The sequence below is a fragment of the Corvus hawaiiensis genome, chromosome Z, assembly GCF_020740725.1.
Source record: "Corvus hawaiiensis isolate bCorHaw1 chromosome Z, bCorHaw1.pri.cur, whole genome shotgun sequence".
Taxonomy (NCBI): Eukaryota; Metazoa; Chordata; class Aves; order Passeriformes; family Corvidae; genus Corvus; species Corvus hawaiiensis.
Genome location: NC_063255.1, coordinates 6719949 through 6739360, shown reverse-complemented (window position 1 = coordinate 6739360; position 19412 = coordinate 6719949). Strand labels below are relative to the sequence as shown.

General features: G+C 37.0%; 1 protein-coding gene across 3 annotated transcripts in view; it reads left to right on the top strand.

Annotated features, from left to right (window-relative positions):
• The window catches only part of MAP3K1 (mitogen-activated protein kinase kinase kinase 1), a 57800-nt gene that overhangs the window by 2890 nt on the left and 35498 nt on the right, over nt 1-19412 (top strand). Inside the window, exon 1 of one of the 3 annotated variants that reach the window (XM_048291118.1) lies at nt 16819-16906. The exons of the other annotated variants lie outside the window; for them this stretch is intronic. Coding sequence (XP_048147075.1) covers nt 16884-16906 — 23 coding nt within the window. The 5' untranslated portion in view covers nt 16819-16883. Of the gene's footprint in view, nt 1-16818; nt 16907-19412 lie in introns of those variants that run through there. 3 annotated transcript variants of the gene reach the window in all.

Sequence of the window (19412 nt, the reverse complement as noted above, 5' to 3'; positions counted from 1 at the left end):
TGCATCAGTGCTGAAATGCTGCATCCATCCTTGGTAGTTGGTCCACAGCAGCAATGACAGAGCAGCTGTGGAATTTTTTTCCTTTCCACATGGACAGTTCTGCTTAATTTTAAGTAGCCACATTTGGGTAAATCAGTGTATTGAGTGTGTATACAATTTAAAACACTTGTAGTTGCTCTCTGATATTTGACTAGGAATGTTATCAAACCTCAGAAAATACTAAATGCCAAATGCTTTTCTCTTCAGTATTTTAGTGAGATAGTCTACTTTGAATTTAAGTGCAGTTGAAATACATGACAACTTTAATAATGATTGTCCTTCAGAAATACCCTATAATTGCTCATGTAGAGTATCTCAGTAATTCTGTGTGCTGTGTTACCAGTAAACAGATAGTAGACCAAGTACTACTTTATCAGGCTGTTTAAAGAATTTAAACCATCTATCTGCCCTCATTTTAATACTGACTTTTTTTAGCTGGAGAGAGGCTGATTAGTATGTGAGTAACAGTAATACACATTAAATTTGTCTGGGCAGCTGTTGTCCAGATATTTATTAACAGGCAAACTGAAAGCCATAATTTCAATAATGCATTATGGGGAGGTTTTATATTCTGTTTGTAGATACAGGTAGTTATACTTTCTTGTAAGGATCTACTGTTAGTTAGAAGATACTGTGCTTGCTCCAAAGTCCCCCTATCAGTCTCTGTGGTATTACAGTTACTTCCTTTTAAATAGTCTCTGTTTCTGTTTATGCTGGAAGACCTTCATGAACCGCAAAATGAAGATGAGAAGGGAAACTGACTGATGTTAAATTACAGATGTAAATATTACCTTTTTTTTTCTTTAAGCTCTCAAGCATTCTGCTTGTCAGGCAGTAGAGTGAATATTTTCACTAAAAGCAGTGAAGGGTGTAAGCTATCTTATATCACTGTAAGAGAAGAAGGGAGCTGTTTTACTAGGAATTGCAGCTTCAGCATAATAAAGCACTTCAGATCTCTTATCTCATGTATATTGTTTACTGTCAGTATATTGGTTTTGTTTATAACAAGATCCAAATTGTGAGTTCAGTGATAACTGTAGTGTGATTTCTTGTAGCCTGATGGAAATCCATGGAGGCAAAGTGCACCTCCTTCTCCGTGAGGTTAACGATATGCTTTTAAAGCATCCAGACTTTTAAGTGATGTTAGTGGCTGAAATTGGTGTAGATGCCTTATTACTTCCCCAAGTACAGGATTAGTTTACATTGCTGTAATCATGTTTCTATAAAGAAATAAATGGTGCAGTTCATCTCTTCTGTGTGCAGTAACCACATACTGTGTGACTTCCATGAAAATTAGGTGTTTGAAAAGGCATGTGCTAGATAGTTCAGCTGCAAGGCAACCCTTGTAGGTGTTTATACTGTATTTTTCTGCAGTTGTTGTTTGACACATGCTAGAGACAGCAAAGTCACACTGTAAAATAGAAGTTTTGTCTATATGTACAAGTGTACTACTAAAAGCTCATCAGTTTCAGCTCTGTTTATCAATTTGTAGCACCTTTGATGACTTTCAAAGGAAGACATGAATGCTTTTAGCAGAGCACTGGGAGCTGGAGTGGGAACAGAGGGAGAGCACCTACAGTGACAGCACAGCATGGCCAAGGATTTTTCTGTCACTGAAATGCTAACTTTCTCTGTTCATGTCAAAAGGTAGCTAAGGTAAAAAAATATAGCTTATTATTGATCTTGGCTATTCTCAGCTAAGGTAAAATATAATTCTGTATTTTATCCAAGTCCCTAATGCTTGATGTTTTTAACCATCTGTGTAAATAAGCCACCAAATTTTCTACTTCCAGTTTGAGCGGATGCTGCGGTGAGAGGAGATTGCCTTTCTACCTCTTCTGTGCTCTGTGGCTTGGGAGTACTTTTGGAAGAGGGTCACCCTCTACCATGTCTGATTTTTATCACTCTTAGTTATTGCAAATGGTAGGGTTCTGCTTAAATGGTCTGATCTGGTATGGCAGTTTCTTTGTTCCTGTGCAAAGTAAATAGATTGTAACTAACTAATCTGGAGCTTTCTGTCTCATTGGATTTAGTGATACTAAAGGTTCAGTCTCTGCTGTCACTCAGTGGAGTCTAAGTACTGCTCAGTGCAATACCTGTGTGAAGACATCTGCTGTCGTACCTTACCCAAAGGTCGAACAGGTAGAGCACAAGATTTGAAGACCAGTTTTTCCTTCTGTATGATGGATTTGAACTTCACAAGACCTTTTAAAAGTAATGGTGCAGCCGTGCAGAGATTTATGCTGCTGTGGGGGAGCATGAGGCAGGAGTAGAAACAAGCATCTGGGGGTGGAGTGACTGTGAGAATGCTTCTGTTGGCTTTCACCAGCTTCCAGTATTGGTGAAACTTGGCTTAAGCTTGTTTAAAATACAAATTATACGTTGCCATGTAGCTATTCTTTAAACAAACTTGTAAAGCTAGTTTTCAGCAGAAGTGCTGATAAGAGGATGGATCTGGTTTGAGTTCTGAGTTTCTAAGGCTAATCTGAGTGTTCTCAGAGTATTCTCTGCAGACACCTGAGGGTCATCTTAATATACTTTTTATCTGCTGTGCGCTCACTTAAAGCTCTAAAATGACGGTTCATTCTTTCGCTTTAAGCAGAGTGGACAAAAAACCTTTAAAAGGGCTTCATTACTTGTCTCTGTGTGACTAGGAGAACGTGGTTAAGTGGAGAGTTGCTTTCTGTTACTACCCTCCCTTCTCATCTTTACCCGGCAGCTGAGTGTATTGCCTGCAGGGTTGCTTCCGCTTTCCAGTCTCACAACACTGTAGAACTGGAGAATTCTGGTCGGTGTTGAAGTGTCTTGGTTATTTTTTCACTGTATCTTTGGAGTTTTGAGGGAGTTTTGGTGTGTTTTGGTTCACTTCTTGGTTTTTTGTTTGTTTGTTTGTTTTTGGGTTTCTTTGTGGTTTTTTGTTGTTGTTTGTTTGGGGTTTTCTTTTGGTCTGTTTCTTGTCTTGTAGGTTTTGGGTTTTTTCTTTCAGTTAGATTTTGGGGGTTGTGTTTGCTTTATTTTGTTGGGGTTGTTTGTTGCTGTGCTTTTAGAAGATCGGTGTTGTTGGATCTTGGCTAAAAATGTCCAGAAAAAGCAGCAGCTCTATCTACTTGCTGCTTAAGAATAATTTGAAATTGGGAATTATTTACCGTCTGTCTGGAAACTGTTGAAATAGTTTTCAAATTGTCTTAATAAAAGCTGATAGAGGCATCACTCCCTCTCTTTCTGGCTCAAAAATGTCCTATTGTTTTGATAGCGTTCAGCATGTGATGATTAAGGATTTGAAGGTGTTTGCAAAAAGTAGGTTTTTTTTCTTTAAACTCAGAATGTCATGGAGTATTCCTGTTTCTGAGATTAAAATGGAATTCAGGTCAGTCTACCTTTCTTTCACACTGTCTCCATATATTTCATTTGTGTTCCGAAAGTGTAAACTATTCAAATAATTCATGGAAATAAATACCATGATACTGTTTGTTCTCATCTCTCTTGTCCTAGTATTCTAATTGGTAGTGAAATGACTGCTAATATGACTATTATGCTGGACAACTTCAGATAGGTTTCACTCTGCTCTTGCTACTGCAGCTCCTTGTAACTTACGCAGGGTCACTGTGGAAGGTGGAAGTAGAGTGCTGGGAAGTGAGTTGCATCTGCTTGATCTCACTGACATCTGACCACATCTGACATCTTGTTTTCTGAGCTCTTTTCCATCCTCTTCTTCAGCCTCCAGTCATTTTGTTTTTGAGCAAACTGAAATGAGTTCTTACTCAGCTGTCAGCAGTGATGCTCAGGTACTTTTGGGAGCTGGTAGTTCACCCTCGAATGTGTGCATGTATGTGTTTCATTTCAGTAGTTATTTCTCTGAAATACCCTCTTACATCCTGATGATTTTTGCTGTCCTGTATAACCATCATGTTCCTATCTCCAGGACTGTTCTTTTCAGATGCTGAAAGATCTTGGTGTAAATATTTAAAATGCTGAAGGGGAAAAAAACCCGAACTCTAATTTGTGATAACAAAAAAATTGAGAAAAGTTTTGGGGTTTTTTATACAAATTGTTTTTGTTACCTCCCATTCTACTGCAAATAAAATGTCTGCACAATATTATTTTAGTAATTCTTAGTATTCTTTAAAAGGGAGGCTTCTAAGCTCAGTGGATAATATTTTGCCCTCAGATAACATTTAAGTGTTCTGCATTTGGAGACGTATACAAAAATGTAAATATCTGTCAAAGGTGTGGTGAAATGTGCAGTGACATCTAGTTTGCAGTTCACGTACAGTTTACTGAGCTTGTCATATTAATATGCTCTAGCAGGTTAGTATTTGTTTGCTGCCATGGCTAAGACAATATTCTAATTGCTTTGAATTATGATAGTACTTTTAATTTCTGGTTACTGAATATATAGTTTGAAAATTCTTGTGTAGTCAGTGACAGTTTCTCAGTATTCTACTTTTTTTTTTTATTTTTTACTTTTCATGGTTTTAGACTGTGAAGTTGCCAGGTCTCATACTAATAGTCCTTTCAATTTTTTCCTCTGGTTGCACATTTTAACTTTACCGCTAGATCTATAAATAGTGTCTTAAATCTTTCCATTTAAAAAATCTAAAATGTTTGTTATTTCACTAAACTAAATGCCTCTACAGAAGTCTGGGCTACGACTATAGTTTTCTTTGCTTAATGTAAGAAAATATTGCAGCTTGATTAGCATGGAAGCTTGCTGAGACAGTGTTAATGTATTCTTAAAAACTTGGAAAGGATCTTCCATGTTAAGGATCTGTATTGCATATTAATTTTGTTAGATTATTCATATAAATAAAACATAGGGGGTAGCTTCTGTAGTTGTGTAAAGTTCTTTCACGGTTCATACTTGAAATGGAAGTGTGGAGAGCTGTTTTTTCAATTGTGTGGAGCTGGATGGAATTTTTCTTAAAACTATACTAATATGCATAAGTTTATTTTTTAAAAGTTAATTCAGTAATGCCTGCATATAGGTCCAGAAAACGACTTCTTCTGTAAAGATAGAATACACGTTAAGTTGTTGGGGTTTTTAACTGTAAATTCTGCATTGATCTGTAATGAACAGCTTATTACAGTAGATCTCCTGATCTCTGCATGCAAATCGAATGCCCTGGCCTGTAGAAAGTGCCAGGGCTTTGGGGTTTCTATTAGGTTTTCCATGGTGTGGAAACTATTTCTATAATGCCCAGTAAATGCAGCCAAGCTCTTCACTATCTGTCTGGCAGGGGTGGCTCCTGGTTTCTGGCAGGGTCATAGTAACCAGGGATAACTTGCTTTCTCTTTGAACCTCCAAGGTTAGGGCTAGAATTGGTGACCTGGTACATTCTGCTCCACACAGCCTTGTTTACACACTTCCTCAAACATCTTCCTAAAATTAACCAAGAGCTAGAGCTTGTTCCCTGGAGAAGAATTTGCTCTGAGTTGCAACTGCATGTTTCTTACCCTTCCCAGAGGCTCTTGGGAGGAAGAGCAGGGGTACATGGAAAAGAGATCTTAAGGACATGCAGATAATTCTGTATTTGCTTTAAGCCAGCATTACAAGAAGAGGGAGAAGAAGCTCCCACTCCACGTCCCCCCAGCCTTATGGACAAGAAAGCATGAAATGAGACACCTTAAGCCATGCAGAGCTCTGGCAGAGAGCAATGCAGGTGGCCTCAGGGTTGTCATTTTAGAAATGCCTTTGCCAAACCAATACAGAAAAGTTTGATCTGCTTGGTTTCTCGCACTGTGAAGTAAGACTGATGTTCACTGTGAACATGCAGACTGATACTGAATGCCCCTTTTTTGTGGTAAGGGGGCACATAGTAAAATAATAAATATTTTTTTATTAAACTAAGATGTCTTCCATCTTTTCAAAGTTGTAAGGTGCTTTCATGTAAGGATGTGTTCAGTATTGTAAACCAACATACACTGATACACTCAGCAAGCTGAGTGAGGAAAGATATGGAATGGCGAAGCGTTTGACTTGGGTGATTCATGCCTGACCATTGCATTTGGCTTATGCTGCACGCCAGGATCCCCTGTTCAAAACGGTTACTGTTGTCACTCATTTCTGGTATATTGCTGGTAGCAAAGGACTCAATTCTGAAAAAGAAAGCATTTTCCTTGTTGAGATACTTCAAAGCCTGATGGGTACAAGTTGACTCTCTTTGAAATGGAAAATATAGGAAAAGGCTTAGAAAGCACCAGAGTAGTAATACAAAAAAATGTGAAGTGTTCCCTGTACCTGGGATGCTCATTATTTTAGCCAAAAATAATTTCTCAGTCTGAGGCGTTTTTTTATTCCACAAAAGGAGAGAAGTCAGGGTTTGCAGACTCCTAGACTCCCCTACGAATTCTTTTTCTTTTCTACAGTAGAAGATGGACTTCCCTTTCTGAAGAAGAAAAAAAAAAAGTTGGAAATGTTTGATCTGAACATTGCCCAATGACATGTCCATGAAAAAGGTCTTGATGACATCTCATTCAAATGTTTACTGTCTGTTCCAAATAAAACAGTGACAGTAACTTTCTTTGGCTGTTGCTCTTTGGGATACAGTTTACTAATAACATCACAAACATTTGTGAAAACTCTGGCATATCTTGGAAAAATAGTGTCTTTAACCAAGCTTTAATTCATGATAGTAAACTAATGAAACTGCTTACTCTTCGTCTTTCTAAACTCATTTGAAGTACAATTATACTTGATCTTGAAATTGTTATTTATATTGAAAATTTTGAAGTATAGATTAGCTCTTTCTAAAAACTTAAGTGCACATATGGTAAGCGGAACACTGCTACTGTATTGTCAGATTTGTCTTTCAAGCATGTGGTTAAGTTCCAGCATGTTCAGGTACAATGGTAAACCATCTTGTCCTGGTAAATGTGCTGAAGTATTTAATTCCCCTTGGTGTCTCAGCAGTAAATTAGTATGCTCTACTGTCTGCTTGTTCTGACCTGCTCTGAGTTGCATGTTTGTGGCAGCGTTTTACAGTTCTGCTGCTGCTAGTGAGGATGCCCAGCAAAACCAAGTGGAGAAGGAGAATTGCTTTGACATTTTCAAATCAGCTATGTATGAATTGCATTCCTTTATTTTAAAATTGACTGCAAATGAGAATATAGGTCCAGTACGAGGGCAAACCACTTGTAGATCCTGGGAATCAAGACTGCAGGGGAGAGCACAGCCAGAACTTTTAGATTTTTGGCTTCCTTTCAGCCTACAGGGTAGACTGTTGAGGAACCAGCAAGGGGAACTAGAAAGAAATCTGCCAGTTTCTATCATGTAGACAGAGTTCCATAGGATCTTCATCAAAATAGGTCTTTTACTTTTTCTTATTTGACAAATAATTCTTTGAAAGTATTTCTTCCCAGGAAGTAAGTGTAGCTGTATGCATTAGTATTTCAACTGTATTTAACGAGTTTGCACGTGCATAAGTAGTTGAGGCCTAAATAACCATAAATAGCTAGGACTTAGACAAAAACTCAGGTTTTAATCTTGTGAGTGAGCATCTAGCAAAAACCTTATGCAGTGGTGGAGCCTTACGGGCTTTATTGGTATTCTTTGTGAGCAAGTGTTCATTTCCTGTTTATCATATTTGTGGTATTGGTACCTTAGCCTGAAATAAAGCAAGGCATTTGTCACTAAGTAGGTGACTAAGTAGTCTGAGTTTTGTTCAAAACATCAATCCCACTTCAGAGGGAAATCAGGACCCAAATTACCACTATGCCTGCCTTGGAGTTACATGTGACTCTGTCAGCGTTCTGAGCTTTATCTGCTCACCAGCTCTGTGTAGCAGCTGGAAGCAGGATGAAACTACCATAAAACCTGTTGTACTCACAGTGACTAGGTAAGTTTTCTGCATCTTGTGGCATTCAGCTGCATAAAACTTTTTTTAAGACTTGTAAAGTTAGCGAGCTGGACTGCCTCTGATGCTTCAGGCACTACGTACCGCTGTAGAACTTGGGGGGAAAAAAGAAGGGTGCAAGGTCTGGTAATGTAGTATGTGCTACAAACTGCAATACTTCCTGACTGTAGCAGAATCTCTACAGAGAAATGTGTGTTTCAATTAGCATGCTTAGGTTGCTTTTGTCTAGGCTACGCTGATAGCGTTTTGGTGCATGCTGGTTAAATATCTAAAACTCATGGGTTTGTCATGACTAAAACCCAGATTCAATGGATATAGTGCTGAAAGTGGTCAAAAGTAAGAATGTAACTGTATCTTTAATGTACCTAGGACCTTTAGGTATGAGTAGCTATACTTAAGGAGCTGTAAGACTTTGAAAAAGTACTCAGTTTGTTTCATCCAGCTTATTGGGAAATAATTCCGATTTGTTCCATTAATGTTTGTAAGGGGAAAGACTACTGAACAAATTTACCTTCTCTGGTTAACATTGGTATAAAAGGTACATTAAGTTTCTTTGATCACAGAGCCAAAAGTGCTAAAGATCTGATTTGCACAACTAGTAAATAGGCAAACTGGATTGGAACAAAGCCAAAACCAGATGGTGGAGGACTGATTTATACTATAGCAGCATTTTCAGAGATGTGACATGTCATCTGTACGAAAGAGCTCAACTGGTTATACTAGTTAGGACCAGCTGTGTTCTGTCTTCCCTCTGTGGGGAGAACATAGCTTGTGTTATGGGAGCCGATACCTTAGGAATGACAGGCTCTTTTTTTCATTAAGTATTGTCAGTTATCTCCGGTTGAGAAGACACCATTGCCTCCAGATCTCAAAATATTTGTGCACCAGACATGATGACAAATAAATTTCTGATTTGGTGGAGGTATAGAATAGGTGTATGGATTTTGCCCTATTGACATTTTTTAAACTACTGTTTTTTGCTTGAAACCACAAATAATTAGTGCATAAGCTGAAATGCAGTCAAAGTTTTCAATGTAGTTATTATTGGGCAAAGTTTGGGCATTTTTCTTAACTGTCAGTCTATCTAATCTTTCCTCATGTTTCTTTATAATCACTTTAGGGGAAGAAAAAAGCTCTGTAGAACTTGCTCTTTTTCCCCCCTTAAGTTCATTTTAGGGAACCAACATTTCACTTTATCTCCTGAAAGCCCAATGTATGCTTCATTGCATTTCTGAATCTCATTGTGAAAAGAGATTTTGCATTTTAATACTTAAAAGGAAATAGGAAATGAGACAATATGGGTCTAGCACTGTTACTCCCTTTCCATGTTCAAATAAATGCCATGTTTTTATAACTGGGAGGGGATGAAGCTGGCTCTCACAAGGGAAGTGGTTAGTGTAGCTGGTTCTTACCGTGGTGACTTTTGATAAGGATTTGTTGGGCTACTGTATACTTATTTGCACTTGCTAAAATAATCTATAATTATAGGATTAAAATGCTTAACCCTTTCTGTGTAACTGCATTAGTTCTTCAGTAGTTGTGAGTGGGCAGCCAAGAAGCAAGAATTGAGAACTCTGCTATTCCATATTCATACAGCAGCTTGTTTAATGCTTAATCCAGACATACTAAGCAAGTAGATGGGAAGTATGTCTTCTGAAAGAGGTGACCTTCCCTGTTGAGAGTATTCAGAGTGATACAGTTTATGTTACCTGAGTGTTGCTGAGGCTCACTGTGCAAATGCCTGTTGGTTTTCCAGGACAGGATCATGTGACAGTGTGTTCTTCACTAGTCCTGGCTGCAGTCAGCATTGTTCCAGCATTTCAAAGGCATGTTTTCTTTCTGGTATCTGCATGAACTTGGGGCTCTGTCACCCTTTGCTTGTCCCAGGTTGCCTGACATTTTAATGTAGCAATTCATTCAATGGGTGACATCAGTCTTCAGCGTCTAGTTCACAGTCAGGTCACTCCAGTACCTAGTAAAAGATTAACTTGTTGAGAAAAGTATTTCCATAAACAGTCCATTAGTAAGTCACAAGGTCATGACTCGTTTCACATGCAGACTCCCCCAACTACAGTTACACCAGTGTGTCCTGGAAACTAGTTTTTATTTCTGGGCTTTTATGTATTATTGTGGTTTCACAATGATTTGAAAAGCACTTGCACACCTGTTTAAAGAAGTGAGACTGCTTTCCCGGTTGCTGTCCTGTATTTGAGGCTGCTACTGTCATACAAGTTCTCATGGTAAGAAGTAAAATTAGTGTGATATCTTTAGTGATCACAAATGTTTGCCTAATCTTTGAATATTATATTAAAATTTAGTAAGTTATCTGTGTGTTATAGAAAATGGTTTTTTATTCTCTTTTTTCTTAGGCATTTGTCTTGTAAAGGTCTTTCAGAATACTATTCTTTTGGCTGTAAAATGAGCGTATTGCAGTTGTGCTTCAGTGATGGTGGTTAAACTTTTAAGACATCTGATCATGCATTGATTTTACATAAGAGTCCTTTTGTAATCTCTTAATGTGTGGAAATGCCATTAAACTGGAGAACCTTCTAGAGCTGCAAGAGGTATGGAAATCTTTTCCCCACTTTTTTTCCTTTAAAGTAAAACTTACATGGTGTAGCAAAGTAAAGAAAATTACATTGGGTTATGAAATTGTAATAATCAGACAAATTCTGGGATAGAATTATTACTATGTCCTGTTAAGTTATTTCAGCTAAGGTTGAAAGTCCTTTCAGAGAAGTCATAGCACAGTGGGGTAATCACAAGTGGAACTATTAACTCATACAGTTGCTCTGATGCTCAGACTGCTTGATAATCACCTGTTTAATTTGTTGCCGCTTTACGATTTCATGTGCTGAATCAGTGCTGATGAGTTTCTGGTAACACCTCAGGGAATTCAGATTCAGTTGTTGTTACTGATTTCCTTTGAGTGAAAGATACTTTCTCTATAATAAGTGGGGTAGTTTACCCTTTCTTAAGTTGGTTCAGTGAAATCTTGGGCTTTTATTTCCCATATTTTCATGATTTCCATTACTATCACTTCAAGCTACAGTCCTAGTTTGTGTTTCTTATCTTTAAATGTGTTGCTTAAAAAAACAGCACTGTGGTTTAGGCTATACTGATGTTTGTATGATTCTGATTTTAAATCCTCAAATAGACTAGCGAAGTATGGAGAACACAAAACTGACTGAGATTTCACTTACGATTGTGCAGAAGCACCCATGAAACTTGAAGGAAAACTTTATTAAGGCAGATGGGAAAATCTCATCTTTCCAAAGAAGAATTAATGTTCTTGAATATAATTAGCTCTCCATTTTCTTTTCACTTAATTTTGAGTAAAGGCAGTTATGGCTGCTGGCAAATAAATTAAGTCACTTTAAAATCTGTAGATTGGTCCAATCAGTCTAATAAAAAGAGTGAGGAATTTGCTTCAGAAGGAATTAAAAAATAAAGCACAAGGATAAATACTCTTTTGAGCTGTGCAATTTAGATTTTTACTTTCTGAAGATACTTTAACATAATTGTGTATACAGAGAACTACAGAAATCAGTTGTGGATGAGTAGTGCTTCATCAAATCAAAAAAGGATTAAATGAGCTGGGCCTCCCTCACCTGTGCCTTATGTACTTGCTGGTACTTGAATAGGCTCAGAAACCATACCAAAACTTCAAACTAGCAAATTCTTCTTGGCTTTTTTTTTTAAATATCTAGTTGGATTCTCATTCATTGTAGTCTCATTTTTATTGTGAACTTTTTTTCCAAAGTAGCTGTCATATTCCTTACTAAGTGATTTGGTTTTGGTGATTTTTTTTTTTTTTTAAATACTGTAGTTTTAAAACACATTCTTGTCTTGTATTGCTGCTTTCTAGGTTGATACATGTCTATGTGAATATTCATAGAGAAAAGAAACCTCACTTCTGTTACTCAATTTTTTTTTAATTTAATTTTAATTTTTTTAAATTATATTTTTAATAGTTCTGAATTTCTCATGTTGGTATTTGATTTATGTGTTTTCTGGACATGAATGCTTCTTCTGTTCTTTTTTCTTTACTGTGCTGTCTTTAACTAGAATTGCTTATGCAGAAAGTGAAGGTTGGTTTTGAATATAGCTGAAACACATATTTAGTTACTTAAATGTGAAGCCTAAATCTGGAAATGGCCTTGGGAGGCTTGACATTTTTTAGAAAATGAAATTGCTCCTTGGATACTTTCATATGAATTGGGAAGCTATTTTAATGTGAAGGCAGGGAAGGGAACAATATGGGGGAACAGTCACTAGTAGTCTTGCACCTTTTTTCAAAGCTGACAGTGGGAATAAAGCACCAGAAGAGTGCATTTATCAGCCAGTTTGCTCCAAGTGATGTGGTTTATTCTGACTTGTTAAGGATTGAGTGCACAGTATTAAATGTTATTTACATAATTACTTTGAAGTTGGAAGTAGTTAAGAATCTTCTAAGAATAATGCAGAAAATTTGCTTTTCTCAAAACACATATCTTGCTTGAGGTGCTTTTGGTTAAAAGTCTGTAATGAGAACTGGCTTTCATCCACCAATTTGAGCCAATAAGTTTTGGTGTTTTGCTTTTTTTTTTTAAGGTCATAATTTTAATGGACCGGAGTTTGTTGTTGCATGAAGAAATTGTAAGATTTTTGAACAGAAATAGAAAAATCAGTCAATGTTAGTTTAACCTTCCCTTAGAACCCTGAAATAAAATGAAGTGGAAAAGCTCTGGAGACCAGATTAAGACACACTTGAAAGCACAGAATTCACTTACTGCCTTTCTAATTTTAGAGCATTGTGGTGGTCAAAACTATATGAGATTTCATGAGAAACTGGTAATAAATTGAAGTAAAAACTCACTGATGTGCATTAGTTTCAGAAAATCCTGTGAAAACTACAATGCAGAAAGAGTATCTTGGTGAACTAAGTGCTGTGAAATTGCTAGGTTTAGAACTTCTAGGTTAGTTCTAAATTGAAACGACAATACTTGCAAACCATCAATCTATTGGACCTTTTGTAAGACAAGATGGTTTCTCAGACAGCCTTGAAACTTGTAGTCTGTGTTGGTAAGGATTTGTGTCTGCCTGTGGGAGGTGGAAAGGAAAAGAGTCGGGGCTTGGCTTTTCTGAAACTCTGGACCTCTTCAGCATTGTCATTTATGGCCTGTTCTTCTGTGTTTGCCTTTGTTGGTGTTTCAGGTATTTTCCATTTGTTGCTTTTCACTGTGCTAAACAGTAGGGAGAAAATTAAGGACAAAGTATTTCTGTAGTTAGGTTCTGTACCAGATTTTGAGAGGTGGGCTTATGATTCTGGCTTACCTGAAAACTCAGACACCCATGCAATGCTAGTTTAAATAAAGTTGTTCTTGTAGGTGCAACGTTGTATAGATTACTTTCAAACATAAGATTTAAAATGAAGTGCATATTCTTTCCTTATTACACCTATGTTTCAGTCTAACAATTAAATTATTAAATTCTCTCTAATAGTGTCTATTACCAAGGAGGTCCTGAAAAGTACATACATACTTAGATCCCAGCATTAATACCAGCATAGGTCTAACACATTTTGATCATATGACAGCTTAACTGTGTTTCACACTAGAAACTGTGCTTTTAATGATCAAATGAATTTGTGAAACAGTGAGGGGGTATACAGCAGAATATCATAATTTGCTTAAAATAGTACTAACTGGTGGATATATGAAATGAGAAAAAGATTCAGACAAAGATAACATTTTCTTCCCCACACCCCTGCCTCACCCCCCAGACATCAATGCCACTTGCACATTTGTATTTTAAATTAGACATAGGCATTCTTGCTTATTTTTCTCATACATGTGTAATTTGCTGCCCTTCATAAGGGAGAAAAACAATGGATATGTTGATTGAATAAAATAAAATTTAAAAGTTCAGATAACTGGCTTCCCACACTGATCATAGTTTTTGTTGACAACACTTCCATTCATGGGCTAGATTTCATGATCTTTTTTCTTCTTAGTAAGAACATTGCTTTAAAATTAATGCTGTTACATAAATATGAGCACCTCTCCTTGCTTATTGGGTCCTGGACTGAGAAGAGAGTATGATATGCTGTGCTATGGATGAGAGATACCCATAGGATATGGATAAGTAGTTTACTTTCTAAAGCACTGTGAAACTGGAAATAAGTTGTAAATTGAACATCCAGCTGCTAGTTATAAAGTAACATCTCCTAAATTAGATGATTTCTTTACCACTTTCAACTAAATGTATTACATGTGAATGACACAAGTTTCTTCTGCTGGAAAGATAATAACTATAGGATAAATATTTGCATTTTATGAACTGGAAAACAACTTTCCCTAGAAAAAAAAAAAAGGTAGATTGAGGGGTTTTTCCTCCTAGATGAACCTTTAAAATTACTGCTATAACAGTCTTCTGAGATAAATTACAGGTAACAAGAACCTTGCACTTTTTTAATCCTACCTCGTGCAGCTGAATCTTTAGCAGATGGTGAGTTTGCTGTGGATTTGGTGCAAAGTCGAGAGGTAACACAGAACAGTCCCAGTCAGTGTGTTCTACAGTCCAAGAAAACAAAGTCCTCATCCCCAGTGAAACATTTCCTGTTGTGTTCTTAACAGCTCTATTGTAGTAAATTGTTTATTACTTAAACAAGCCATCTAAGGGGAGAAGCTGAACTGTGACATTGTATAGTAAAATTCAGTTCTGTGCTGATCATATCTTTTAAGTTTGTTTAATTATGATATACTTCAAGTCAACTAGTGCAGTGTGCTATTTGGAACAATTCAGTACAAAAGTCATGTAAGGCTACGTCACACACACAATTTCCTCTTCTAATTTTTGAAACAAATTGCTGTTATTTTTACTTTGTCTGGCCATTTTAGCTTTTTTAATGTAATAATCAAATTGCTTTTTAAAACATGCTCAGATATTTTAACAGCACTGGAAAGTAACTTCTGTTTTTCAGATATCTGCCTCTCATGAACTGAGTTTCACATAAATTTCTGCAAGCTGCAGAAAGAAATGAGAAGGGCTTTTTCATAGTCAGATAAGAGAAACCGAAAGCATGCAGCTGACTTCGGCAGAATGCTTTTTCATTTTCTGGCTCAGCAAGAGAAGGAGTCCTTATGAAGCTTTCTTAAACTTTCATTAATAATTTCCTTTGTGTTAATGCTGTCTCTGTTATGACAAATACCACTTTAATGTTTGTATTGAATTTTGTGTTTCAGAGAGATTATGAGAATGCATCTTTCTTGATCAGTGTCTGGTCATGCTCTGTCTAGGCTTTGGGAAGAGACAGCCTTTCCATTGTAGATTCCCTCAGAAATCTGGGGTGGTTTTTTTGGGTTTTTTTAAATCTTAAATTTTGCTGCCAGCTTCCCTTCATAGCTGAGGTTCCATTTCTAGTGTGATAATAAAGCACTAGCACCATCTGGGTACAGTATTCTGTTCCTCTCTGCTGTTAAATTCTGAAAAAGTGACAGTTGTTTTGATAGTTCTGCAAAGCAGGAAATTACAGACTTCTTCTGCTTTGTCAGAAACTTCAGCCTGCAGCAGGAAGAGCTACTGGGATTCCAAAGAACATGTTCCAGGACACAAAGTGTTTCTGTTTTAACTCTACTGCTTGGGAGGAAGCTAACTGAATATTTTTTTTGTTTTCTTTTTTCTGATAGATTTTAGTAATTATAATCATCTTCTGATTTCTTTTTGTATAGCTTAGAAATAATTTTTTAACATGCCATGGTGCAAACAGACCTTATTTTTAAGAATTTGTTGCTAGTATAGTTGCCCAAGGGAAAACCTTCATGAAGTGAAACTTGCCTTTCTTCTCCTCTTCTGGGTTGTATACACATGATAACACTGACAGATGTGTTTGTTGAATGTCTGCTGGCACAGACAGCTTCCTTTAGAGTTTTAGCTTAATCTGTAGTTGTAGTTTCTCCTTCTTCTGTCCCCAGAAGGTTACTCGGGTTTTTCTCTCTGCCATTTTGGTTTGAGTAGAACTTTCTCATTGAATAATTCATTGCATAATTCATGCTGAAGTTTAAATCTGGTTGTATATAATGGCAGTTCTGGTGTAACATTTTCTGAACATTGAAACAGTGGAATTTTTTGTATCATTCTTGTGTAATAATGCTGATAGTGTGACATGAAGTCAAGGACATGCAGTGTCTTCTGCCTAGAGAAGTCAAGATAAACTTAGTAAAAGCAAAAAATAGGGGAAGCAGAGCGTGTACTTGTGGACCAGTGGGTTTTCTCAATAAGTCAGGAGGGTACGTGAGCACTCTCCTCTGTTTTGACTTGCCTGCAGGAGCAGATTTGATGATTACAACTCCTTTGTACTTGCATCAGGGTTTTAGAAGAAGTGGGAAGCCCAAGGTGTGTGTCTTTATGGTAAAGTTTTAAAGTTACTGGATTCCCTAGCCTACAGTCTTTCTGATTTATAATAGTGGGCGTTTGTTCTCTGACCTACATTTATTCACAAAGTGGCTTATATATTAAAATAAACAATGGGCATTTACCTCTAACGTGTATCTTAATGATTTTCTGTACTGCAGTTGTTTTCAACATACGGGTTTTTTTTAGTCTTGTTGTGTGGTGAGTGAACACAATTTTTACTTTTTACCTGAGGTCAGCTCAGCTTCTGTATCCTCTTGGGTCGTTTCCCATGACATGCCTTCAGTTTCTAGAGCGCAGTCTACGTACAAACCAACAGATGAAAGATACAGCAGATAAAAAGTAAATTGGACAAACTCATGTGGAGTATCATCCTCTCATTCATCCCTGAAGCCGTGCATTGGCTGGCGAAAGTGGGGGAGAATCTAGTGGGAGGAGTTGCTCAGAGATTGTTCTGTGGTTTTACCACAGCACGCACAGATAGTTGCAGTTTGACAGAGGATGCTGGGCTGCGTGGACTTGAGGCTTGGACTTACAAAGATGCTTCTATGGGGAGATCCCATGGAGTGACAGACTGTGCAGCTGGGAGCCTTGTGAATGCACCGGGTCTGCGGTTCTCTGTAAGCTCTGTTCTTATCTTTAGTCATATTGACATGTTCCCTTTCTGTCCTGGAAATGTAGCATTTTCCTCCTACAATAAATAAGAAACAAAGAAAGTTGTTACTTTTGGGGGGGTAACCTCTTGAACAGAAATCAGGAAAAAAAGTTAGTATGAATCGCTTTCAGTGTTAAGTGTTCTAATACATTTAATCTCATGTCTGAAGGTCATAACCCCTGCTATTCTGCTGGGTTGAAGGAGAACAAATTTCAGCTTTTGGTTGGGGACTGTTGTTTCTGCTCTGGCAGAATAATTTATTTTAATAATAAGGGTTTCTTCATCCTACAGTTTTTAGTATGTAGTGTGTCCTACATCCTTTATTCGTTAGTCCTACATCCTGTAGTCTTTAGTGTGGTAAATCCCATTTCTGCATGTGGGGGGTCTTCTCCACTGGAATAAATCTCTATTACAATGCGTGTGTACTGTAAAAGAAGCTTGTTCATCAGAAATTTCATCCTGTTTTATTTTCCTGGGAAAATGTTGGAGGACCACATGAATTAGGTTGGAGATCAAACCCAGACCAACAGTTTTCCATTTTCTCTTCTCCAACTTAAAGTTTCAGAATATGTGGTGGCGTTCTGGGGTTTTTCTCTGAAGTCAGATGAACATCAGTAGGGGTAAAAAGAAATGAATAACTTAGGTAGGGAATAGGAACTTTTTAAACTGACCTTGTGTCTGCAGAGATGGTATATGGAATTGTTTCAACAGGTTACCTACCTGAGATAGGATAGCTTCTGGTCCCTTCTTCCTTTGCATTGGCATAAATAGCTGTTTTTCAGAGCCTAGGTATTTAAATTACCTAATGTGTTTCTAGGCTTGTTACCGCATTAGTTCTAATGTTTGTACTTGATTTAAGAGTTCTAAGAGTATTCTAGCAGCAAATTCAAGATTCTACTTGCATATAAATATTTTAGGTACTCTTTGTTGTTTGATTTTTTTTTAAATACTCTGTTTTTTTCATGCTTTTAAAAGCATCTTAATCTATAAATCTTAAATGTTTATGTTTGAGTTTGAGATCCATTACCAAATTGACAAAGTACACCCATCACCTTGCCTCTTCTTTAATTGATACAGAATGGCAGAGAGGGAAGTAAGAAGAAATGAAATTTGGGTGTATTCCTTAAGTAGGTTTGCTTTCAGATGAATAGTTGAAAAAACATTTTAACTTTTTTTCTTTTCATAGCTCAAATTTTTGAAATCTGCTTGGTAAAAAAATAAAATCTTGCAGTTTTTACTTTTTCCGTATTGTCACCTGGAATAAACTTTCAGTAACCTCTTGGAACCTCCAATTTCCACATGTTCCACATGACATTCAGTTTGATAACATGCCCTGAGACTCATTTTTAGCTTTTTTTTTTTTAAAGACTACATTATAATGCTAAAAATACCTTACTATCTCTGTCCCATACTGCTTGTGTATAGGAAGGCTTTAGAACTTTGTTGCAGCCTGTTGGAAGCTGCTTTATGTGGCAGAAAAATGTAGTATTTCTGATTTTTGTTTTATGATCTAGTTCAATTCTGCCCTGTAGAGTAGACTGTGTCGAATTTCCCCTCTATTGTATGAGTACATGATTAAGTTGGAATATTCAGAATAAAATTGTCGACTTGGGGTTTTTTTGAGACAACATTCAGCATTCCTACTTATTTGATTTTGTGTTTTCAAATGAGCTAACTAGGGAAAATGTTGCGTCTTGTTTTTATGCAGGACAGATTTTAACAGATTAATTACACAATTTTGGTTTTTTTTAATAGCCTAACAATATTTCATAATATATTGAATTTTAGGAAGTTGAATTTGAAAAATTTACCTTGGGAAGCAGTTATTTTGAAGTGAACTGCATAGAAAACAAAGCTTTCAATTGTGGCTTCAGTTTGATATCTTATGCTAGCTTTATATGTCATGTCTAAATGTGCTCTGGCTTGAGAAGGGGAGCACAGCAGTCTTTGTGAGTCTAAATGCACATCACACTGCTGTGACTACATTTTCTCACAAACACTAGAACTATGTTTAAGTGTGGCACTCAGCATTAGCATGGACTCCTGTCTGTGGTTTGCATGATCCCCCCAATGCTGAATTTTGTGTGATGCTGGTTGCTGACAGCATTAGGTGGTAAGTTAAAACCCAGTCTGCTCTAAGAGATGAGGGCTGCAATTGTGTTATATCCCTCTAGAGCAGGTAGATGTGTCCATAAACAAGACCACATTTTCTCACCTTTTGTTGTTAAAGTGTTAGTTTCCATACAATTAATTCATAACTATCTGAAATCCAACATTCCTGGGGGGCAGCATAAAAGCTTAACACATAGGGAGATACAGGTAATGGATAAAACATATCTGTGCATTAAAGCACATATCTGTGCATTAAAGTTTCCTTGTAGGGAGGGATATATATGATACGCTTGCAGCAGCATACAAAGTTCTTCTGTCTTGCTTTAAAACTTAACAGAACTATGAAAATACTGCCCTGT